Genomic DNA, 25,135 nt, shown 5'->3' on the forward strand with positions numbered 1-25,135 from the left:
TTTTTTTTTTTTTAATATGGAAACTCAAAGAAAAGCCCAAGGGGAAAATGGTCTCCATAAGCAGTGGAAGGTCAGGACAAAATCCCAGGACCTAGCAAGTAGAGAAGGCAGAACCTGAGATGCTACCAAGGATCATGGCATGGGGGCCTGAATGGCAGACCTATGGAGGAGGGCAATGGGGAACTATTGATGGTTGAATGTTCAGGGCATCCTCATGTCAGAGTCAAGGTACCTCTGAGGTCATAGTGGTTCTGCTCAATTTTCAGATGTGGAGCTAGAGGATTTAAGGTCTGCAGTAACTTGTCCAAGGCCATGTAGCCAGTAGATGAGACAGGTGGGCACTCCCAACCTCCACATCCCTCACATCAAGTGGGAATTGAGTGGGGCAAGACAAGGACTGTGATTTAGAACACCACGTGTCCAATTGTGGCAGATATACCTTTGACCCAGTGGAATATATCACAAGATTCCACAGGCACAAGAAAATGATCTTACTTAGTGTGCAGACAGAAGACCAATGGACAGGCCGAGGTCAACTACAAATAGCAGGTGGTTCAGCAGGGCCCTTTGACAGAGGGTACCTTCCATGGCTGCCAGGTACCCAGCAGGACACACCACTGCCGATCACCACCTGGATGAGACCAGGGGATTTGGTGCTTTGAGCAGCTACCCTTTGCACTCTTTGTGCGGAATTCATGCCACTGACCTATTGAAACTGTTCTGGACTATCTGGCTAAGAGCCCGCCTGCCCACCAGGTACGATGGCTAGAACTTCAATACTTTCCTTAATACATCTAGGATGTACTCCCAGGTTTCCATGCCCCTGGGCAGGAGTCATGCCAAGAGAGGACAATATGTCAAAGGGAGAACCATGGGTGTGAACAGGGGTAATAGTACCCAGTGCTACAGAAAGGGCATAGTGCACAGGGCAACTGGTTTTGACTTCTGTGGAGATCTGTGAGGAAGTGCTTTTGGATGGTAGTGGTGGGAAAAGCTGGATTGTTTAGGGTTATAGAGGGAAAGAGTAATGACTAAGTAAATACATTGGGTATGATCTACTCCTCCTGGAAGCACGTGGAGGAGGAGAAGGAGGAAAATGAGAAGTGGTAGTACGATCGGGAAGATCTGTTCAGGGCCAGCGAGATGTGAACCTTTCTCCTTCAACAGTATCCAACAAATGCTTTCTGTTGTCTTGTAGATGCCAGGCAGTGTACAAGAGTCTGAAGAGTCACCCATGAATACTGACAAAATTCCTGTCCTCATGCTGCTGATACAGGGGAAAGGGGGTTGGAAAGGATGGGGGGGAGGGAACAAACACCAATAATGAAAATAAACATGTAAATATAAATAAGGTAATTTCAGATAATGATGTGAAATGTCAATGACAGATCAATGAGAAAACAGATATCTGTATAATAAGATCAAGATTAGTGGAGTCTGGGGGAGGGGCAGTGAGATAAGGCATGCCTAAGGAGGTAGCACTGGAGTTGAAGCTTCACAAGGGATGAGGAACTGGCATGCAGTTTCTGACAGAGGGGGCGAGCTCAGAGTCCCTGTGGCAGGTCTCAATTCAACAGACAGAAGGGCCAGTGTGATAAAACAGCAAGGGAGAAGGAAGGAAAGGGGAGGTAGCAAACCGGTTACCACAGGCCAGCACAGAGAAGTCTGGGTTGAATTCTAAATGCAGTGGGAAACCACTGGGGAGCTTGAAGCTGGAGGGCTAAGTGATCTTTTTAGGTTTTTTTTTTTGTTTTTTGTTTAAAGATCATACCTTTTTTTTTTTAAGATTTTATTTATTTGACACAGAGAGAGAGAGAGAGAGAGAGAGAGAGATCACAAGTAGGCAGAAAGGCAGGCATAGAGAGGGAAGCAGGCTCCCTGCTGAGCAGAGAGCCTGTTGCGGGGCTCGGCCCTAGGACCCTGAGATCATGACCTGAGCCAAAGGCAGAGTCCCAACCCACTGAGACACCCAGGCGCCCCAAGATCATATATATCTTTTTAAAAGCCATTCTCAGCCACAGAACAGAGAATAAACTCTAGGGCCAGGAGTGGAAGTTGCTGGCTTAGACCAAGGGAGCCACAGGGAAAAGGTGACAAGATGGCAAATACAGAGTCCATGGCACTTGCCAATGGACTGGATGTGGGGAGAGCTAGAAAAGGGAAAAGTGAGGGTGAGCCCTAGGGCCTCCACTGGAGTCCCTACATCGTGGCAGCTGGGAAGGCTGGAGGAGGAGGCTGGAGGGAGCAGAGAGTAACACCTTCAGTGTTGGATAAGTCAGCTGTGAGACATCTATATGCCAGGCAAGATTTGAGGTAGACAGTTGGGAGGAATCCAGCAAGGGCTACAGATTTTAGAGTCGTCAGTCTATGGATGTTAAAAAAACAAACAAACAAATAGTTGGATTAAACACAGAATTACCATATGATCCAGCAATTCTGCTCCTAAGTATAGACCCCAAAGAATTGAAAATAAACTTGTACACAAATATTCACAGCAACACTATTGAAAACAGCCAAATGGTAGAAACAACCCAAGTGGCCATCAACAGTTGAAGGGATAAATGAAATGCAGAATAACCTCACAATGAAATGCTATTCAGTCATGAAGGGGAAGGAAGCCCTAACACTGCAACAAAGTTGATGAACCTTGAAAGTACTGTGCTAGGGGAATACTTCCTTTTGTACGGAACATCTAGAATAAGCAAATCCAGAAACAGAAAGCAGATTAGTAGTAGCCAGGGGCTGAGAAAGGAGGGAATGGGGAGTGAATGCTAAATGGGTACAGAGTTTTCTTTTGGGGTGATGGGGGATGTTTTGGGACCACATGGAATAGCAGTTGCACAAGAATGTGAATGTATTAAGTGCCACTAAAGGGTACACTTTAAAATGGTGAAATTTATATAAATGGATATTTTACCATGCTAAAAAAAAAAAAAAAAAAAAGGAACAACTAGGCAATGGGATTGGATGAGATGACCTAAGGAGAGAGTGGAGATAGAGAGCTCTGGAATGAGCCCCAAGCATTCCAGCATTGAGAGTCAGGCAGAAGAGGAATAGCCAGCAAAGAATGTTCAGAGGTACAAACTGGGAGACAAGAGGAAAACTGGAGAAGCAGCTGTCCTAGAAGCCAGAACAGAACTGTGTTTCTGGGACAGTCAGGTGGCCCTCTGTGTCAAAGATGGACTCGGTGTGTGGTTCAGGGGGTTGCTGCCACGGTCACCTGCTCTGAGATGGAACCATCCTGCACTCTGATCAGCACTGCGTCAGAGTGCTCCTATCCCCAGTGTTGACAACACGGTGTCTTGTCCAAACGTCTGCCCATCTCCAACATGGGAGGGAAATGGATCCCAGGGTAGTTTTCACCTGGGACCCCCTTATTGGGAGTGAGGCGGTGTATCTCTGCAGATGTTGGGGGCCACCTGTCTTTCTTTTGTTGAGGGCTATTTGATGGTCCATTTTCTGTTAAGTTGTTAGTCTGCTCATTCTTTTTTTTTCCAACTTTTATTTATTTTTTATTTATTTTTTTAAAGATTTTATTTATTTGACAGACAGAGATCACAAGTAGGCAGAGAGGGAGGCAGAGAGAGAGGGGGAAGCAGGCTCCCTGCTGAGCAGAGAGCCCAATGCAGGGCTCGACCCCAGGACCCTGGGGTCATGACCTGAGCCAAAGGCAGAGGCTTAACCCACTGAGCCACCCAGGCGCCCTTAGTCTGCTCATTCTTGATTTTTAGGAGCTCTTTGAGTCTCTAGGAGCCAGTCCTTTATACCATGCCTTCTCTTGAAGCTCTGTTCTCTTTGCTTCCTCAACAGAATTCTCTTATAGGTCTTCTCACATCTCCAAGGTCTCATCTCAGCATCCGGGATGTTTTTCTCCGGGTATGTGGGTTACTTATCACCGTTGTGCCACTGAATGTGAGCTCCCCATCTTTGGCAGCCTCATGTCACCACATGTCCTTTTAAGGCATCCCTCCCTTTCCCTCACTGCCTCCGCCATCATTCTGATTACAGCTGTGTGCCAAAAACTCCCCAAACTATGCGTGATAGGATGTCAACAGAGGACTTTTCTGATGCTCAGTGTGGGCTGAGAACAAAGTCTGTCAGGCACCCATGCATCCTAAAGAGAGGGGCGAGACCACCCATGAAGACCCTGCAGGCGGTGACCCAAAACACTGCACAGGGGCCCAGCCCATCGTGACCATCTTAACCAGAGGCTTGAGTGTTGCTCCTGGGCTCTTTGCAGAGGACTGGCTCTTTCCCACCACCCTCAAACCAAGCAGGAGGAGGCATTAAGAGAATCTTCTGGAGACCCTGGCTTATGTCTTATGAAATTGAGGGGATACAGGATTAGCTGATTCATGCTAGAAAAGCTCTACCTGTGAAAGGCTGGCTTGCTGCCTGGGCCCCTGGGGAATGAGTTCAACTCTCACCAATGCTGTTCCCAGTGGTGGTGCCCCCAATTAATAGTCATTTTCTCCCTGTTGGTCACAGAAATTGGAAGAAAATTCTGAAAGTGTTGAAAGGGCATGACTGTTGACTACGTAGGAAGTTGAGAGGCAGACCTGACATGGTAACAGTGGAAAGGAGGAAACGCTGAACAGGCAGAATTTGGTAACTTGTGGGGAACTGGCCCTATGCATTCATGGAAAACATCCTTACAAATAATAAAGTTTTTATAAAAGCTAAACACAGAAAACATTCACATGGTATTATGCATAGTATTCACTTAAGATTTTCTTACAGCAATTGAATTTGGATTTTAGTTTCCAAAAAATGAAAGTGTTTCAAAGCAGGGAAAAAATAAAATGAGGCTTTATTTTAAAATGGTCAAGAGCTCTGGCCTTGGAGTCCCACAGCTGGGCTGGAAGTCCCCCTCTGCCATTTACAGCTGTGAAACTTTGGGCAAATAACCCACTACTCTGAGCCTCAGTTTCCTCCCTTATGACGCAAACATAATACCAGACAAGGCCATTACCAGAAGTAAATGACACATCGCAAAGGACACCCTTAGAATAGTGTCTGGAGTTTAGTCACTGGCTCTGACCAGTCCCTAGTGACATCTGTCACTCATCATCAGGGAAATGAAAATCAGAACCACAAAGAGATATCCCCTCACACCTGCTAGGTTGGCTCTGATAAAAAAGACAAGTGATGACAAATGTTGGTGAGGACACGGAGAAAAGGGAACCCTGGCACTATGTTGGTGGGAATGGAAATTGGCGGAGCCATTATGGAAAAAAAGCATGGAGGTTCCTCACAACATTAAAAATAGAACTACTGTGTGGTGTAGCAATCCCACTTGTGGGTACATATCCAAAAGAATTGAAATCAGGATCTCAAATAGATACCTGTACTCTCATGTTCACTGCAACATTTCTCACAATAGCCAAGACACAGAAACAACTTAAATGTCCTTTGACAGATGGAGAGATAAAGAAAATGTGGTAGATAGATACAATGGAATATTATTCAGCCATGAAAAAGAAGGAAATCCTGCTGTTTGTGACAATACAAATCTGGAAGGCATTATGCTCAGTGAAACTAGCTAGACAGAGAAAGTCAAATACTGTGGAATCTGAAGCAAAACAAAATGACAACAAAATTTCTTAGAAACAGAGAAGAAGAACATTGACACTGCAAAATAGGAAAGACTTACCTATGCTAACTATTCCAGGTGATAGATGCACTATTTTGATCTTGGTGATCATTCCACAACCTATATGTATATCAAATCATCACATCGTATACTTTGAATATATATACATGTATTTGTCGATTATTCCTCAATAAAGTTGGAAGGACGGAAGGGAGGGATTTTAGGAGGGATGGGTGGGAAACTCTCTAAAGGTAAACTTCTAAGACAGGGTCCAAGTCTTTCATACAGACTTACTATCCTACATCCCAGGGCAAGTGGGTTTTTACAGCTGTATATTACCATTAATACTGTGACAATTATGATACTTCCATCAACAAAAATATAAAGACTCTTTGGCACTCAGAAGTGTCAGCAGACGTTTTGCATGGCCACAGATGATGTTTTCAATAAAGAGAAACAGAAACGGGAAAAAGAAAGAGAAAGAGAATGCAACATAGATCTGTTTCTGTTACATTGCTTTGGAAAAGAACGCATATGCCCTATGATTCTATTCTCAGTTTTTAATTTTGGTTGTTTGGTTTGGTGCTTTCTGACGGATGCTGCTAACTTTACGAAATTTCCAAAGAAAGTTCTCTGTAATGGGTTCTGAAGGAAATTCAGAGGAAAATAAACCAAAATGAAGTATGGAAACACAGCTTGGGAGTTCAGAAAGACTATTTGTTCATCATAAATTCAGTTAAAAATATAGTTGCCCAAACAGATGACTGAATAATACTCAGATGCACAGATTCGAGCTTTTCTTTAAGTGCCATCTTACACAAGATGCTTCTACTGAACTAATCTCGTCATTACAAACACTCGGATGTGACATTTTAAAAAATACTGTCTCGTACACATCTAAATTCATGCTGTTTACATAGCGCGCACGTAACAGATTCATCTGTAAGGAGGAGTTGGCGTCCCTGCAACACAGAATGCCGCACTGTGTTAGATCCTCAGATTGTCAGACTCAGGCGTCGGGTTCCAGACTCAGTTCCCGCCGCAGATGCGCCCAGGACAGCTGTGAGCCATTTCTGAACATGAAATGGCAAGACGAATGCTCAGCTTGAGTTCTTGGACCTTAATCAGGTGGGGCTTTTTTGGGTTTCGTGTTGTGGGCGTAAAGCCAGGTTCACTTGGTCCACGGCCACGCACAGGTTAAAATATTATCAGCTCCGTCATCAGTGTCCACAAAGGACGATTAGCTATACCACTTAAGGGTAGATAAAATTAGAACATTCATGAGCTTCAGTTTCCATAATAAATCTAAGCTGATATACCAAAGGGAGTTATTTCTTAGTCAAACCCCTGCTTGCCAATCGTTTAGGATCTGAATCACCCTCTCAATCAAAATCATTACTTCAAGGTCATAAAAATCCTGGTAGTCAATGGATTCTAACTGAGTGAGGACCTGAGTTTCTCTTGCCTCAAAGGCCAGCTCTGTTCCTCAGTCATAAAGGTTTGTTGTGTCTCTCCTACCCAGTTATTTGCTGTCTGTTACCCTAATTCTGGTTCAGGAAAAATAACACCCCTGCTACAGCTGTGGAGGACAATTGTTTGTCTGTTCACACAATGTCAAAACCACCTGCTGAAAAGTGGTCCACACAACCAGCTGAATGGATTGGCCGACTTTCCCCCCCTGAAATGGGAATTATTAACATATCCCCGAATTTTTCTATTTCACTTGCAAGACAATAGTTGAGTTTCTTGGTGTGTAATGCAAACCATAAAAGAGCAGGGCCTTTAACCCCACCTGGAAGCACACAGTAGACAGGGATGTGCCTCGCATGTATCCTTCCCCCTCCACGTGAAGACCCAGGCTACTTACTCGGCACACATGGGAACTTGATCTGTCCACATTCAGCTGCGGGCACTCATGACTCTGTGGCCGGCTGTAATCCTACAACAAAGGTCACTGTTCTCACCAGGGTCTGGATGCCGCTTAATCAGGAGCCATCTCTAGTGTGAACTATGAGAAGTCATGCTGATGCCCTCTGTCCTAGAAGACATAATAGAACATTCTGGAACACAGGTGACTAGAGATTGTGCATAAGGCATCAAACTTTCTTACATACAAGTAGCATCTTGCTCTGGGTTGAATGTGTCCCCCCAGAACCCCCAAACCCTCAGAATGTGACCCTATTTGGATCTCCAAATGTGATCTTTATAGAGGTAATGAAGATAAAGTGAGGTCATTACGGTGGGTCTGATTAATAGGACAGGTGTACTTATCGGAAGGAGAAATTTGGACACAGATAGGCACAGAGGAAAGATAGCAACTACCAGCCAAAGGGAGAGACCTGGGACAGATCTCCTCATAGCCCCCAGAAGAAACTGACTGGCACTTCGATTTTAGACTTCTAGCAGTCTAATTCACGCCTCATGGTTCCAGCATCACTGGAGAATGAAATAGTCCATATAAATTCATTTTCTAGGTAACAGAAGTGTTCTGGAAAATACAAAGTTTGGAAATTTTCATACTACTATCTCTTAATAAAGATATTTCTACAATGCACATTCTGTTTCACTGAGGATGACTAAAAAACACCATCTAAACCTTTTTTTTTTAAGATTTTTATTTATTTGACAGAGAGAGAGAGAGAGCAAGCACAAGCAAAGGGAATGGCAGGCAGGGGAGAAGCAGTCTCCCACTCAGCAAGGAGCCTGATGTGGGGCTCGATCCCAGGACCCTGAGATGATGACTTTAGCCAAAGCCAGCAGCTTAACCAACTGAGCCACCCAGGCGCCCCCATCTAAACTTTTCTTAATGATGTGGGGTCATCAGTGGCTGTGGGTACAGAACACTGTCTTTGCAGTCCACAGCATCCCTCATTTCCCTGTGTTCTAATAGAAAGTTCCCGAATGTCCTCTTTGCCCCCTACACCAGCCTTACTCCTTCGCTCCAATATGTTTCTTCTAGTCTGCTTTGAAAGATCAGAAACAAGGAAAATTAGGCATTGAAACTGTTTCTGAAATAAAACTAATAGTTCCAAGTTAGGGTCTAAGAGTCTCCTAGGGGTCGAACCTCAGAGACTTGGAAAAACTTCTTTTGTTGCCTACTTCTTTACCCTCCGTTCTCAGGGGATCAGGTGGTGAGACCCCTTGTACTCAAGGGAACTGAAGGACTGTGCTAAATGGACACAAAGGGGGTCACAAGAGAAGCTTCTGGCCTCCTTGAGGTCTTAAGAATTTACCCCCTAAAAAAGCAGCATCTTGGATCAATTATATCTAGGGAAACAGGCTCCTCTATCAAGAGCCCAGTGAGGCTTTCTTTCGTCATTGTTGTTTCTACACTTGAAATATGGTTATACCATAGGATGGAACTCTCTGGAATGACCTTTCCATGATGCAAAATTAGTTTAGGAAATTCTAATTCCCCAAGCGGAACGATAATCAGATTAAATGACCACAAAGGAATAAACTTGTCTTTGAAACCAAAAGAGTACTGACCAAATTAGATTCTTTACTACATCCTCTCGCTTTTAAAAAAGAACACATTTACTCAGTTATTCAATTTCCACTGATTGGAAGCTGCCTTCTTTGCCACCCTTGGTTTCGCACAGAATGAAGATTTTTCTGCTTTACGCCATGATCTGTAGTGATGCTGGTGGTGCCAGGGGGAAAAAAAGAAAACGTTGAAGTTATTAAGTATGTACGATAAGCAAAGCGCTATGACAAATGCATCTATGCCCTATCTTACTGACACCTCAGCGCCCAAGTAGGTGGGATATTATTAATCCCATTTAACAGATGACGAAACAGGGACCTGAGGTATTCAAACAACTTGTTCTGAGTCACCCAGCTACTGAGTGCTAGAACCTGGATTTTAACCCAGATGGTCTAACTCCAGAGCCTGCATTCTTAATCATTATGGTATAGAGAGAGGTAAATGTCAAAACTAATCATGAAAAGGAGTGTCATCTTGCTTCAATGCCCTATTTTAAAATGATGTAATAAAAAAGCATCTAAAACAAAACTGCAGAGGCCAGAAATATTTTCAAAATCCGCCATTAAGACTGGCTATTTTATAAAATACTGATTATTATGTTTTGCAAGGCTAATCATGGGCTTTTGACTTGCTTAAGAAACTGTTTGTATTCTGAGGCACCTCCCAGATGAGGACTTACGAAAAGCATACACATGAATATATATGTGTGGGATTTTTATAAGCCGAGACCATATTGTTATCCGCAAGAGAGAGCTATGAAAAGGCATATAGTCTCTATTAATTAGTCATGGAGGGTTGTGAAACATACAGACTGCAGAGTAATTGGAGAGAGGAAAGGTAGAGGGTAGGATGGAAATGGTGACAAGTCGGAGTCAGACATTTTCAGAGTAAGAAAAAAAATATTTTCAGAACTAATGCCAATACCATATTAGTGCCTCTCCCCGGCATTTCAGAGAACCTCGCAGCTCAGTGTGTCTATGACTACCTGGTTTGGAAAAGGTATTAGGACGTAGAATGGCAAAGCCAGTAGAGCTTGGTTTTTCATTTTTCTGTTCCAAACCCCCAAGCAGCTTTATTTAGACTCTTAAACAAAATCCCCAAGGCTGTCACAACTTTTGAGCCTTTCATTCTCAGTAAGAGTCTTCTGTGAAATCTTTTTCCAGTTAGAGATTAAAAAGCAAACAAAACAAAAACACCAAATTGCTTAATTGTTTGGCTTTTCTTTGGTGTTCTTTTTGTCTTCAGAGTTAGCATTCATGTGGCACTTTTGGAAATTCGAACTGAAATGTACCAACAATAAGAATTTCATTTGTGTGGCTAAATATGATTATTCTTGTAAATCTCTTATGCTTAAGCTGACTGGACAACACAAATAAACATTGCATGATAGAATCTCTTCCCTTGTTCATGGCTTTGTATTCAAAAAATTACTCCACGACCCGCTCCAGACCCCAAATATATCATGCAATTGAATTACGCTGACAAGTCGTCAGAGGTGAGCCAAAATCTGTTAAGGATGCAGGTTCTGGTAATTGAAGATTAGCTCAGGAGGCAGGAAAGTCAAGAACTCCCTTTTCCTTTTCTTGAAAACTTAAGCACGTCTCTCTCTTTATGCTTCAGTTTCTCCATATTAAAATGGGGAGGGAAAAAAAATCCCATCGTTTTTCCACCAGTGTAAAAAGTAACTTCTATTTCAAAGGGGCCTGTTAAGAAGGTCACTGCCCCCTCAGCATTTAATTAGGGGATAATGCTCTGGAGACAGAAATCTGTCATGAGATAAAGGTCTTTAGCAGGTTTTATTCAAGGCGCTGCAAAGCTGAGACACTGTGGAAAATAAATGTCACGTCCAAGGGTTGATATTTATTTTCAAAGCAAGAAGACTGGCCGTACTGGTTGTCAAAACCCAAGTAACAGCAATACTGTCTTACTGGAGTCTTCAGCCTCAGCCCTTGCAAGGCAAGGGACCTGCCATGCCTCTCTGTGTTGAGTGGGTCTGGGTGGGCTTTTATATAGTACATAAGTAGTGGGTAAGTTAACTAGAAAAACTATACAAACTATACACTATATAATAGTGTATATAAACTATACACTATGCATCAAAACTATACACTGTACAACAAAGCTATACACTAGCTTCCACAGGAAGTGGAAGAACATGTGAAAGATCCTCGTTTGGGGTCTCAAAGTAACGTGTGAAAAAGAAAGAAATGTAAAAGAAATGTAAATGATTTGGTCTATCACCTGGAGGGAGGCAGAGCCAACAACTAGCTTCTTCCACTGGTTCCCTTTGGCAATTCCGTTCAGTTGGATGACCCAGATGCCATGTTCCACGGATGAACGGAAAACACAATGTCTTCTTATATCTGGGACAATCTACTGCATATAAGCTTTTAAAGTGCTTTCTCTATTCCACGGGGATTTATGAAGTATCAGCTACATGGCCGGCATAAATGGGAGCTAAAATGTTTATTTGACAGACAGAGATCACAAGTAGGCAGAGAGGCAGGCAGAGAGAGAGGAGGAGGCAGGCTCCCCGCTGAGCAGAGAGCCCAATGCGGGGTTCAATCCCAGGACCTTGGAATCATGATCTGAGCCTAAGGCAGGGGCTTAACCCACTAAGCCACCCAGGTGCCCCCAGTAGCTAAAATGTTTAAAAGGCATCATTCCTACCCTTCAGAAACTTAAAACAAGGGCATGCAGGGATTCTTTTTGTTACAAACTCCTCAGCTGGTGACGACATAATTGTTTTATCTGGAAGATGGTAAAACTCTGCTAGAATAAAGCCTAGACTTTTCAGTCATTAGCACAGCTTGCTGTCACCACAAGCTCTGGACTTGGGTCCATTGAAGGACGACTCCTGGCTAAATAAATGCTATTCATGTGTAGCCATGAGATTCCTACTGCCATAAGCACCTAAATGTAAGCTATCAGCTGGCCAGAGATCCATTTTTATTCATTATATAGCTGAATAAGAACAAAATTTTTTAGAGTTGGCTCTGGTTTTATATTGCATTGCCTTCCTTTTTTTTTCCCCCTAAGTTACTAGTCATGGTCCTAAGTAGTTGACTTTAGGGGAAAAAAATCCTTTACAGCTAATATTTCACAGCTGAAATACTTTAAAGGAATTTATTTCAGAGACTCAAATAAACAAATACTTAAAAAAGAATAGGGCTCATACTAAGGAAGGACACAAAAAAAGGGGGAAACTTTTTAAAAAAGATATGCCAAAGGTAAAAAGCATTTAAAAATAGTCCTCTGTTATCCAGCCTCTGAGTCATATTAATATCAGGTGTGAGAGAAGAGTTCAGCTGATAAAAGAGAAGCTTGTTTAAGTGAATGGACTTCTCATACGAGCAAATTCTGACCCCTTTCGTGCTTTGAAAGGTCATGAGGATTGGGTAAGACTGAACTTGCTGCAAATATATGGTGCTGGATGTAACTTCAAGAACCCTTCACGTTCATTCGCTCATTTAATCCATGCACAATCGTGCGAGGGGACGAACGGTCTGTCCGTTTTAAAGACAAAGCCACTGCGGAAGGTCAAACCGAAAAGTGACAAAGCCAGGACACAAACCTGGATCTTCTGCCTCCCAGGTCTGAATGCATTCCAATACATCCAGATTTTGAAAAAATATTGTTACTGGCTCTAGCATTGTTCAATGTAGTCATGAGACACACCAGGAAGAGGAGGAGATGGCAAAAAGGGAAGAAGTGGGAGAGAGGAAAGCTTTTGAATTTTCCAAATAGTCTAGGCTTTGCCATGATTACACACTGTCCTCATTCTTATCACAGTGGATGGAGTTGCTTGTCCCTGTGTATAAATTGTGGCTGCAAAACCGGTATGTGACCTTAAGTGCCAGCCACGGGTGCAGGTTGTGCTCTGGTTAATTACCCTGAGTGACAGTTTCAGCAGTAGCATCGCCTTATGGGAAGAGCTGTGTGTCTTTCCTCTGAAGCAGCCACTTGAGCTCTGATTAACAAACCCCGCCACTCATGATCAGCCTCAAGGCAAATTTTGCTAACTTACTGATTTGATACACTTCTTGGGGCTTTACTTGGAAATCCCCCCAATTCCTTTGGCCCACATTCCAGCAGTTGTCTGGTTAGGTTATTCATTATTATTTTTATCTCATTTTCTAGCAAAATCAACTCAAGAGTGGAAATGTGTTGGCCAAGCTCACGGCTTGCAACTATAGGTGGTCATAATTACTATTAATCGCTGCTCTAGAGAATGTGAATTCAATCTAGAACTTGAAAAAAGATTCAAGTCATCAGCTAGCTATTCTCCCAGAGCAGAAATGCCTGGATATGTAGAATCACAAATGAAGGCTAAGGGAAAAGGTCATTCACCTTAAATATTTATGAAGATTAGGTCGTGCTTTTTATTGATGTGGACTTGTGTGACCCGCTTGGAAAACCTATTACCTATGTCCAACTTTATTCATTACTGAGTAGGTATGATATAAATTTATCTCACGAGCCTACCCTGTATTTACAAAGTATTTTGGAGTACTCACATGACTACAGGAATATGAAATATTACTATAAATTCTAAGCATGAGGGAAGATTGTAACTCCCAAAAACAATTGTTTCTCATACTGGTAAATAATGAGATTTTAACAAATTAAACAGGAAATATATATGACTCAAAGCTTTATGTTAAGTAAATATTAATAAAGGTAAGCTAAAGTTAAGTAAATGTTAATAAACAGGGGAGATACAAATATGTACAGGATCCTGGCTCTCAGAAAGCTTACGATCCATCTGACAACAAAAAAGAAAAACATATAAAAATAAAGTAACAAGGGGCGCCTGGGTGGCCCAGTGGGTTAAAGCCTCTGCTTTCAGCTCAGGTCATGATCCCAGGATCCTGGGATCGAGCCCCACATTGGGCTCTCTGCTTGATGGGAAGCCTGCTTCTCCCTCTCTCTCTCTGCCTGCCTCTCTGCCTACTTGTGATCTCTGTCAAATAAATAAATAAAATCTTTTTTAAAAATTAAGTAACAATATAAGAGGTGTCAAAGGCAGATATTGTTAATTACCTCGTGAAATGCAATTAGCAAAGTAACTACTGTAGGCAGAAGATGGAGAGATCATTTCCAGAAACAGTGGGCAGGGATAATTGTAAAATAAAAAACTTATCAACCAAATCTTGACGGCTGAATCCACTGAAACAGAAATGGAAGAGGGGATTCTTAGTGGAAAGAACCCAATGGGAAAGAGAACAGACCAAAAAAAAAAAAAAAAAGGAAGAGTATCGATCCAAAAAAGGGAAAAGAACGCAGAACTGCAAGTTAGGGTGACAAGGACAGTTCTACAACAAGACAGTGCTGGGAAGGCCATTTGGAACTGGACCTTGAATGCCAGGTTGAGGAGTGAAGGTTTCTGAACACAAAAGCATCTTGCTTCAAAGCAGCGTTTTAGAAATATTAATTTGACGATGGGGTGCCAGGTTAAATGGAGCTGGGAGATTTGGAGGCTGGGAGATCAAAGAGAAACCATGGCAAGTGCCAGCACGGAAGTATGGCGATGGGATAGAAAAGGGAGGTGGGGGTGGGAACTATGGAGGAAGAAGCCCCTCCCTCTCCGTGCGCTTATTAGCCTTTGTTGTTGGAGCTTTCTGTTGTTTCATAAAGTACTGTCAAATCTGTGGGTTCCAAAGAACTGATTCATTTTGACAGTTTCCAGGAAGGAACTGGGGAAATGGCGGACTTACTAATTTTGAACGGCAACACATAACACCTGTATGAGTGGATATGGTGACCCTTTTCTTAACCTATATCCTCATCTAAGGACCAAAAAGCGTATCTCAAAAGGGTCCCCCCAAAAGTGTCATGACATGGAGGATTTAAAGGAGATCTGAAAACATTTTATTTTAAAAGAAAGCTAACTCAAGTTGAACACGGGCTATTCCACACTTTTCTATAAATACATGTAGAAGAAAGCTCCAAGAATGCCAGCGTCCCCTTTATACCTGAAGCCCTGTGTTGGAACTCCTGATAAAATAACCTTCTGGTTTGGAATATTTGTGATTTAAGGTATTTATTATCCAGAAATTTGGGGGAGTTTGATGTACCTCTGATTGAGCAGGGGAAAAAGTTTCAGGAGAGTTTTGTGACAATTCTAATCCCTTGCCCTGGCGCCCGGTACGTTTATACACATACCTATGTACAAATGCGCGTATCTATACATAATGTCCACAGATACACAGACATGTATACTTGTGGTAATGTTATTGGCGTCCTGGCCTGTGCACCGAACCTCTGCAACCACATTCTGGTTTTATCGCTCACAGCGATGCAACCCCTTGGCCCATGATGAGCACTCAGGCTTGGCACACACTCTTCCAGTAACACCTCTTGACAGAAAGATGGCGCAGGAGAGAAAGCCTCCTCCCCACATTCCCTACACCTCACTCCATGGCCCAGCACTCGGAACCCCTTTCCTGGGCCGTGTCAAATTCAACTCTTTCCAGCCCCTTGGCTATTTTGAGTCTGCCTCTTGAGGGCCGCGACAGAAGGAAGCCTGAAGGGGAGACAAGTTTGCAGTGACAGGTAATGGAGCCTCTTGGGAGCTTACGCTAAGCTCGGGGTGCAGTCCCTGTTCCTCCCCCTCTTTCTAGCCGCACCCCTCCTCTCCTTGCTCCCCCTTCTCAGCCTCCCCTAAGTTGGCAGAACTAGGCTGACAAGTCTTGGCGCAGGGGTGAATAAACAAATCACCCACACCCACTCCCACCGGCCTTGTAACACCGATTGATCATGCAGTTTGGGCCTGAAGCAAATTTTATGTTTGGATTTCAGTAAGGGAAGGTGGTTAACACTGCTCAGCTTTATAAACTGCATAAGCCTTGCTTTTAGCTCTTGACTTGGGTAGCTGTGACAATCAGTCTCTCTCCGCAAGGTAAGAATATGGGTTTGGCCCAGATGTCGATGCTCCCCCCAGACCCTATTCTTTTTATTACGATGCGAGAAAAGCATGTGAGCGGTGCATAACGTTTTCGTGCACCCTTACATGGGTAATTAGAAGCTGTTTACTTCTCCAGGATTCCATTAAATGCTTTTCATTTTCAAGGCTGAGCTGAGGACGTCACCATGGCCCGATTAGAGAGGGGGCTTGCAGTCCCGCGGCTGTTCCCTACATAGAATCCGCCCACAGCCGGGCTAACAACTCGCCAATTCCACACGGATTCATTCGCCAACTCAAAAACCACTGATGGAACTCGAAATGCTATAGGATATTCATCCTCTTGAGTATTTACATATTTTCTCCTCTCATCCCTCCAAAACTAACCCTAGGGTTTTCCGAATCTGGGAACTTGGGCAAAAGGAGAAAGCAACCGAGCAGCCCCAGGACTCTGAAATGTCAGCTCATTACGTCAATCAAAACTAACAGTACCTTTTTGTTTGTATTGACCCAGCTCAAAATATAAAATCATGTGAGTAATAAAACACAGAATACAGGTGCTGTAACTGAATGTGAAAAGTCTGGGACGTAATTAAATGTGTTCTTTGTTCTTGGCGGTGTCATTTGCTCTACGTTAACATTTGTGTTTCCTTAAGCCTCTCTTTAGACTCTCCACACGCGCTGTTGCATCATACTCACATATTCATTAGCCGGGGCTGAGGAGTGTGTGATTTTCCACCTGGTCCTCAGCGTTAGCTGTCAGATGCACAAACCTTCGCTTCCTTTCCGCGTCTACTGCACCGGAACAACAGAAGCTCCTTGCGAGAGCGCCCAGAGAGCGTTCTGTGACAGCTGAGGGGCTTGCTCCGGCAAGGCGCAGGGCGCTCTGCTGGAAAGTTTCCTCTAAGCACTAACACCCGCCTCCGATCCCCCGAGCCGGCAGGGCGCAGGCTGGCTGGGTCCCCTCTTGACGGGGGAAGGGTTTTACACACACTCTGCAGGGCTGTGAGATCCGAGAAACGACCTCGCCGCCAAACTCCTCCAGCCCCGGCGGACAGACTGTCCAAGCCGCTCGGGGCGCGGGGAGAACGCCGAGGTCCCCTCCCCGCTAAGGGGAGCGCGCGCTCCGCTCCGCAGGGAACCTGGCACAGGAGGTAGAGGGGACTGAGGAGGGGGGGCGCCAGGAGGGAGCCCAGCGCGGGAGGCAAAAAGGGCGCGGGAGGGAGCGGACTGCGGGAGAGAGCGGGGGCCACAGGGGGCTGCGGAGACGCGGGTGGCAGCCGGGCGCAGTAGTGCGGTAGGGGACACAGGGCCCTGGAACCCGCGGGCGCTGCAAGGGGCGCGCCTGCAAGAACCGGCGGGCGCGGGGGCGGCGCTCGTGCGGCGATCTGCCCCTGACTCCCCCCAGCAGCTGAACGGCCGGTGGGAGGGGGGCGGGGGTGTGGGGAGCTGGGATTGGGAGGGGGTGTGGGGGGAACTAGATAGGGGCGTGCCTTTGCCCGGATTGGCTGCAGGAGCCTGACGCGAGGTCCCGGGGGTTGGCTCGGGGGAGTGGGAGCGGGGTGGGGTGGGTGCTGGGTGCCGGGGCTGCGGGCTCAGCGCGCTCAGAACCATGCTGAGGTCCCGGCGGCTGTTCCAGCAGCGGCAGCGGCTCCAGCAGCAGCGGCGGCGGCGGCGGCGGCGACAGCGCACGGCTCGGGCGGGGAAGGCGCCCGGCGCCCATGCCTCCGGCCCCGCGCAGCGGCTGCCCTGACCTGGCCGCGACCTCCCTCCGCGCGCCCCGCCGCCCCGGGCCCCTGGGGTGTTCCCCCACCACGGCCCAACCCCGCCACACCCCCCGCCCCCGGCCTCCGCAGCTCGGCATGGGCGCGGGGGCGCTCGCCCTGGGCGCCTCCGAGCCCTGCAACCTGTCGTCGGCCGCGCCGTTCCCCGACGGCGCGGCCACGGCGGCGCGGCTGCTGGTGCCGGCGTCGCCGTCCGCCTCGCCGCTGACCCCGACCAGCGAGGGCCCCGCGCCGCTGTCGCAGCAGTGGACGGCGGGCATAGGCCTGCTGATGGCGCTCATCGTGCTGCTCATCGTGGCGGGAAACGTGCTGGTGATCGTGGCCATCGCCAAGACGCCGCGGCTGCAGACGCTCACCAACCTCTTCATCATGTCCCTGGCCAGCGCCGACCTCGTCATGGGGCTGCTGGTGGTGCCGTTCGGGGCCACCATCGTCATGCGGGGCCGCTGGGAGTACGGCTCCTTCTTCTGCGAGCTCTGGACCTCGGTGGACGTGCTGTGCGTGACGGCCAGCATCGAGACCCTGTGTGTCATCGCCCTGGACCGCTACCTCGCCATCACGTCGCCCTTCCGCTACCAGAGCCTGCTGACCCGCGCGCGGGCGCGGGCCCTCGTGTGCACCGTGTGGGCCATCTCGGCCCTGGTGTCCTTCCTGCCCATTCTCATGCACTGGTGGCGGGCCGAGGGCGACGAGGCGCGCCGCTGCTACAACGACCCCAAGTGCTGCGATTTCGTCACCAACCGGGCCTACGCCATCGCCTCGTCCGTCGTCTCCTTCTACGTGCCCCTGTGCATCATGGCCTTCGTGTACCTGCGGGTGTTCCGCGAGGCCCAGAAGCAGGTGAAGAAGATCGACAGCTGCGAGCGCCGCTTCCTCAGCGGCCCGGCGCGGCCGCCCTCGCCCGCGCCCGCGCCGGGCTCCCCGCGCCCCGCCGCCGCCGCCACCACCCCGCTGGCCAACGGGCGCGTCAGCAAGCGGCGGCCGTCGCGCCTCGTGGCCCTGCGCGAGCAGAAGGCGCTCAAGACGCTGGGCATCATCATGGGCGTGTTCACGCTCTGCTGGCTGCCCTTCTTCCTGGCCAACGTGGTCAAGGCCTTCCACCGCGACCTGGTGCCCGACCGCCTCTTCGTCTTCTTCAACTGGCTGGGCTACGCCAACTCGGCCTTCAACCCCATCATCTACTGCCGCAGCCCCGACTTCCGCAAGGCCTTCCAGCGCCTGCTGTGCTGCGCGCGCCGCGCCGCCCGCGGGAGCCACGCGGCCGCCGGAGACCGGCCGCGCGCCTCGGGCTGCCTGCCGCGGGTCCGGCCGCCGCCGTCGCCCGGGGCCGCTTCGGACGACGACGACGACGACGACGTCGGGGCCGCGCCGCCCGCGCGCCTGCTGGAGCCCTGGGCCGGCTGCAACGGCGGGGCGGCGGCGGACAGCGACTCGAGCCTGGACGAGCCGGGCCGCCCCGCGGGCGCCTCGGAATCCAAGGTGTAGCGCCCGGCGCCTGCTGGCTGCACCCCGCGCGCCCCGGGAGCAAGAACGCCCAGGCGCCCCTGATGGCTTCCCGGGGGGCGGGATGGGGGGGGAGGCGGGAAGCGATCTGTGTTTACTCAAGACCCAGAGCAGGTGAACTCGAAGCCCGCAAACCTCGTCTGATTCATCCAAGCCAAACACAAAAGCCACGGACCGTTGCACAGAAAGGAAAGTTTGGGGAGGGCTGGGAGAGTGGCTTGTGGATTTGTCTTGGGTTCTTTTTTTCTGTGTGCTTCGGCCTTCTTTGGTGTGTGCGTGTGATGCATCTTCAGTTTTTTAGGGTGTCTTTTTTTTTTTTTTTTTTTTTTTTTTCCCCTCCAGGTGGTTTTTGACACTTGCTTTGAGTACTGGGTAGTGGAAGGGAGAAGCATAAAAGGCTATCAACTTGGCCTCCATCCCGTTGCAGGGAACAGGAGCGGTCCACGGGAGAGAGAAGGGGGAATGACAGTTGTCAGGACACGTTCCCTTTGCTTTCCAGAGAAACTTCATTTGACTTCCTGAGTAATGATTTTTCCTGTCCTTAAAGCAAAGGGAAAGGCTGGATGTAAAAATCACGTTTCAAGAAATTTTAAGCTATTCTTGGAACAAGCCTCACCTTGCTTTCTTTTTGTAGGGCAAACCTGCTGTCCCCAACGCGCCTCGGTGGTCGGGCTGAGGGGTTTCTACCTCACACTGTGCACATTGCACAGCAAGATAGAAAGACTTGTTTATATTAAACAGCTTATTTATGTATCAATATTAGTTGAGAGGACCAGGCGCTGAGCCTCTGTGACATGTGACCCTGTCCATTGAAGACAGGACAGAAGAAAAAAAAAAAAAAAAACCCAAGAGGAAACAGTTCAGATTACTGCACACATGGGTAAAAAAACAAAACACAAAACAAGGAGTGGTTCCAAATACCATTTTTGCACAGTGTTAGGAATTATAAAGTCCACACAAGATATTACTTGCACAAAAAGAAATTAAATATTTTTTAACTGGGGCAGGGGGCAGATCTTACAAAACAAAAATAAAATTCGAACTCGACTTCTGTTGTCCGGTATGTTATTGAGCTAATGATTTATTGGAAAAATACATTTTTATACTCTTTTATCATGGTACTGTAACTGTATCCATATTACAAATATAATTATCTTAAGGATTTCTATTATTTTTTTATGTCCAAGTGCCCACGTGAATCTGCTGGTAAAGTTTAGCACTCGTGTGTAAATGGTATTTTCTCTGTGTGTTTTACCAAGTATTTATACTTTGGTGCGACTAACTACTGTGTGAGGGATTGGTCCATGTGCAATAAATACCAATGAAGCACAATGAAGGTTATGTACCGTGTGTCTGTGAGGGGTCAGTGATAATGGAAGAGACAGTTTGTTTTGTTCAAAATATAGGCTGGGTTTCCCATAGAGCTCTTTTAATAGCTTTTCATGACTCAGTAACATAGCAAAATGCCTCTAGACCAAATAAGGCATGCACCTACTGAGAGCTGCAGACTTGCCCTAAATTTTCACAGCCAGATTCAAGGTATTCTAGACTACTTATAGATGTTTTCAAGATCCCATCTGCTGCACTTGACTTAAGAAGTAATATGTGGGATTGTGTATCTTTAAAAAAAAAAAAAAAAGGGCGATAGAGCCAGGTAAATCAATTGCAACTTTGCACAGAAACGCAAGGGAAAAAACTAACTCCTTGAAAAATGAGTTGCCTGCCTGGAAAAGAGGTAAGTGGCTTCCACAGCTTGTTTTTGTTTTCCAGTAGAAAATCACAGCCTACAGATGACGATCAGTGTGTGCAGATTCCTTCAGTGGCCGTTTAGAATGGAAAGTGCTTGTATGCTTACACAAAAAATGTATGAAAACAGCTTTTTAAGCCAACATTTGTTTTTCTCTTACATAATTATCTAGACCATTTTTCCAGAATCTGGGGGTGGGCAGGTCACAGGGAAAGGCAGATGTGAAAAAGTTTGACCCCCCTCCCCCCCAGCAAAACTGTGACTCCAAATGGATGGGCTACTTTTCGTAAAATTGATTTCTAAAGAAAGGATAGTGAAATTCCATCCTGGGATTAATTCTGCATTCTCCAGTATAAGTTTAAGTCTTTATCTGTTTATTTTTAACCAAGCATTATATTTCATGATCGTACAGCAAAGAAACCAAAGTTAGGATTATAAAGTTTTGACTCCCTACTGAGCTTTAGCATGAAGAAACGAATCTCCGCTAAGGAAAGTGAAGACTGAATAGCCTTTTTTTTTTTTTTTTCTTTTTGGCAATAGAATATTCTAAAGACCAGGAGACAGTCTTTTGAGAAAGGTTAATGATATAGATGTTTTAGAGACCAACAGAAGGTTGTATGAACAAAAGTGTGGCTATGAAGTTTAACCCCCTTCTCCAGGAAAAAGAAAGAGAGGGAGAGGAAGGGAAAGAGAAAAAGGGAAAAAGGGAGAGGAAAGGAAAGAAAGAAAGGAGGTGGGAGGGGGAAGATGGCAAAACTTACTTAAAAATACAAAGGAAAAAGAAACGTAGTTTGGAGAATATAAAATCTATATCAGGATGAAATCTCACTTGTTCCCCAAGAAATAAATAGAGCCCACATCTATCCTCACTTACCCCATGAGTATATATGATGCATTTTGTTAGAGGTTTTGTTGTTCTTCATTTTAGTTTATACTAAAAAATTAAAGGACAACACCTACAGTGTCATCTGAAGAACCCTCAAGTGCCAAGGTAATGCTTCCCTCTCCTGACTTCCTCGTTACTTTGTTTAAATAAGTCCTTGCGTCTAAATAAAAAGACATCTTCCCAGCCCCATCTCCCAGGCCCATCAAACCTCAGGTCTTAAAATCATGACACTCCTTTAAACTTCAGTAAACAAACAACTATATATAATTTAACTACTTGGTCGAAACTCTTTAGTGAATTACAAGAACCAACTATAATCTTGGAACCAGTTGGTACGTATTTGTAGGAAATAGAAAAAGATTTTTCTAGAGTCCCTTGGTACTCTGAGCATTATAAGGATTCCGAAACAGAACAGTGGGTGACTTCTGACTCTCCGTGATAACTACTTTTTGTTATTTTTGAAGAAAACAGACATCGATTTATAACAGAAATGCAGGAAACTGGGCTGTCAATCCCAACCGCTGTGGCAATGGGAGGAGAGAACTGTCAATCCTGTTTAATCTGGTGAAGTGATACATGCCAGCAACGACAGCCGACAGCAAAGAATATGCAGAAAATCAACCTTACGCCGTAGGTTTGCGTGCAACAAATTCCAAAGGCATAAACCTTAAAATTAACACAGTGACCTTCAATGTGATCAAGATTCATTGATTCACTACAGTGGAAATTATGTTGAGATTGTGCAAAATTCTCTAGTGCGTAACAAGATATCCCAGCATCTATAAATGCTCCCTCCAGCGCAGAAACCTGTAATTGGTATAGAATATAGCTGAATCCCTTGGTGAAGTTGCCTAGATAAAACTTTGCAAATGGAGTTTATTTTTTCAGTCCATGCTTTCTTTGGAACTGGAATTATTAATAACTTCTTTTTTGGGAATTACTAATAACTTCTAAGTGGCTATTGTGAAGCCTTTCCTTGGGAAGCACATTTTCCTAGCTTCTCTTAATTTGCATTTTGAACATGCTAACTTCCTCTGGCAATGTGTAAAATTGCCAGACGGAAATTCTGCACCCACAGTATCAGGATGATATAACCATTTAAGTTTTTAGCAAGAGCTTCTAAGCAAGGGTCTAAAGGAAAATTATTAAGTTTTGCTGCCATATGTGAAAAGCTTTAAAAGAAGTTTTTTTTAACAAAGTTGGACCCATTAGTTCTTTTGAAAGAAAAACATAAAAAAAAAAAAAAAACCCTTAGCAGTAATTCAAATTAAGCACATTGGCACAGATAATTTAGTTTTATTTTGTACGTTTCTGGCATATTGTGCTGAGAAATACTAATTCTTTTGAATCCCTGCCAATTTCCTACTAATCAAAATGGAGAAGATATGCACTGTTTGGATTATACCTAAAAATAGTTGTGCTACAGTCACATCAGCAAATGGAATTAAATTAATTTCTCTTTCTTCCCCTTCACACATACCCTCTATATTATTTAGATTTCCAACAAAATCTTGCTCCGGAATCTCAGAATTTGTAATTCAGTGTGTCCCAAACTTCACTGCTACATTGCAAGGATTTTAAGCAAACTCCACTAGACTTCTTTCTGAGAAATACACCTCTCCTGAAATTTCCACTTTCACCTTGCTTTCAGTTAGAGAGTCTCTATTAAATAGCCCTTAGGATGTAAACAAAGAGGTGACAATACTATAGATACTTTGTGGATTAACTTACCTTCAGCAGAGTCTTTTTACCCTTTTGTGGGAGGAGAAAGAGAAGAGTTTCTGAATCAAAAAAATTTGGTCATTTGATGGAGGAGCGAATAGGCTTCCAACTCCAATTGCTCTAAAAACAGACTGGAGAAGCAGCAGCCCCAAGGAAAAGTTTACCCAATCACGTCATAGTTAGAGCATGATCTTTACAGTAATGCCAGCGGAGCCCAAGACAGCATTGGAAATAACCGTCTACACCCTATACACCTTTGCCTTCACTTGCATGTCCCACAAAGATCTCTCTGAACATCCATCGACCTTCTGTACCTGAAGCCAGTTCTCATCTGGGACCCAGTACACTCACTAGTCCTTCTCTTGAGCAGTTCTTCAGTTCTTCTCAAATGAATCTGAAATATCTAGAACATCTAGTTCTAGATAAATTGTCTTCATGGAAGCATTCATTTCTCATGAACAGTTTCTTACAGCTCTGATTTTCAATATATTTCAGTACATTGATTACAATTCTTCTCTCTCCACATTTCCTTGCTCATAGCTGTTAATTACTATTAGCAAGATGATGCTATAATTTTCTTCCAATTTATGCCACAAAACTTACCTATGATGCATTTTAAATGTCTTAAGTTTGGATTTCTTCCTGAGAATTTCAGTATTGCTCATAATTACGAGTGGGGAAAAAAACATTTTAACTATTGTTTGTACATTTCCTATAAAAGGTCTTCACATTGAGTATAAGGTATGGGGCTTTCTTAGGCTTTTTCTGTTTTTCTTTATTTTTCACTTTTTCTTTTTAAGATTTTATTTATTTACTTGACAGAGAGAGACACAGTGAGAGAGGGAACCCAAGCAGGGGGAGTGGGAGAGGGAGAAGCAACCCTCCTATCCAGCAGGGAGCCCAATGTGGGGCTTGATCCCGGAATCCTGGGATCATGACCTGAGCCAAAGGCAGACCCTTAACAACTAAGCCACCCAGGCGCCCCTATTTTTCAGTTTCTAACCATAGGACCTTGTCAGTCTTTCAGTATCCTGACTGCAAAGGATAACATTAGCTCTTCCACCTCCAACTATGTGTAAATCAGTTTTCGTAGTCCTAATTAGGCTAGCATGAGTAAATTTTTATTCTTGGAGTGCAAAAACTTGTTCAAATAGATGGCCCAAAGATTTTGGCTGCTCTGGCTGGCCACTGTGGCCAATGACCTTGGGAAAGTGGGTTGGTTTTCCTGCCACTCAAGTTCACTTCCCACAAATCCAGATCAGTAGCCTTTGTTTGTGAAACCCTTTGAGATAGGAGTTTATTGCTTTGCAAAGTCTATCATTTCAAATACTTCCTCCTAACTTTCTTTTCCCTTTCCTTGCAACTCCACCCACAAAAATCCCTGGTTGTTGTTGGGTTTTTTTTTTTTTTTTCTTTTTAAGTGAAAGGAACGGCTAAGAAGAGCAAAATAAATATACAGTACCCCATGCATCCAAACGGTCCTTCCCTTTTTATCACATTTAAACTTCT

At 45.2% G+C, this 25,135-nt stretch overlaps 2 protein-coding genes across 2 annotated transcripts; one reads left to right on the top strand and one right to left on the bottom strand.

Annotated features, from left to right (window-relative positions):
- Positions 1-1,914: 1,914 nt before the first annotated feature.
- LOC125084415 (sterile alpha motif domain-containing protein 1-like) lies at positions 1,915-17,707 on the bottom strand. Its single transcript, XM_047701641.1, has 4 exons — positions 17,677-17,707; positions 16,684-17,578; positions 7,461-7,631; positions 1,915-2,365 (listed from the first exon to the last, which is right to left on the bottom strand). The coding sequence occupies exons 1-2, from the start codon at positions 17,705-17,707 to the stop codon at positions 16,737-16,739; spliced, it is 873 nt and encodes a 290-aa protein (XP_047557597.1). The 3' UTR covers positions 1,915-2,365; positions 7,461-7,631; positions 16,684-16,736.
- ADRB1 (adrenoceptor beta 1) lies at positions 17,499-19,395 on the top strand. Its single transcript, XM_047702991.1, has one exon. The coding sequence runs from the start codon at positions 17,706-17,708 to the stop codon at positions 19,251-19,253; it is 1,548 nt and encodes a 515-aa protein (XP_047558947.1). The 5' UTR covers positions 17,499-17,705; the 3' UTR covers positions 19,254-19,395.
- Positions 19,396-25,135: the final 5,740 nt, after the last annotated feature.

Source organism: Lutra lutra, chromosome 14, assembly GCF_902655055.1.
Source record: "Lutra lutra chromosome 14, mLutLut1.2, whole genome shotgun sequence".
In the NCBI taxonomy this organism is placed as follows: Eukaryota; Metazoa; Chordata; class Mammalia; order Carnivora; family Mustelidae; genus Lutra; species Lutra lutra.

Excerpts from the sequence above, each read along its gene's own strand:
- ADRB1 (XM_047702991.1), top strand. The coding sequence starts at position 17,706 with ATGCCTCCGGCCCCGCGCAGCGGCTGCCCTGACCTGGCCGCGACCTCC.
- LOC125084415 (XM_047701641.1), bottom strand. The coding sequence starts at position 17,707 with ATGGGCGCCGGGCGCCTTCCCCGCCCGAGCC. Across the intron at positions 17,579-17,676 it reads GCGCCTTCCCCGCCCGAGCC|CCCGCAGCCCCGGCACCCAG; the intron begins GTGCGCTGTCGC and ends GAGCGCGCTGAG.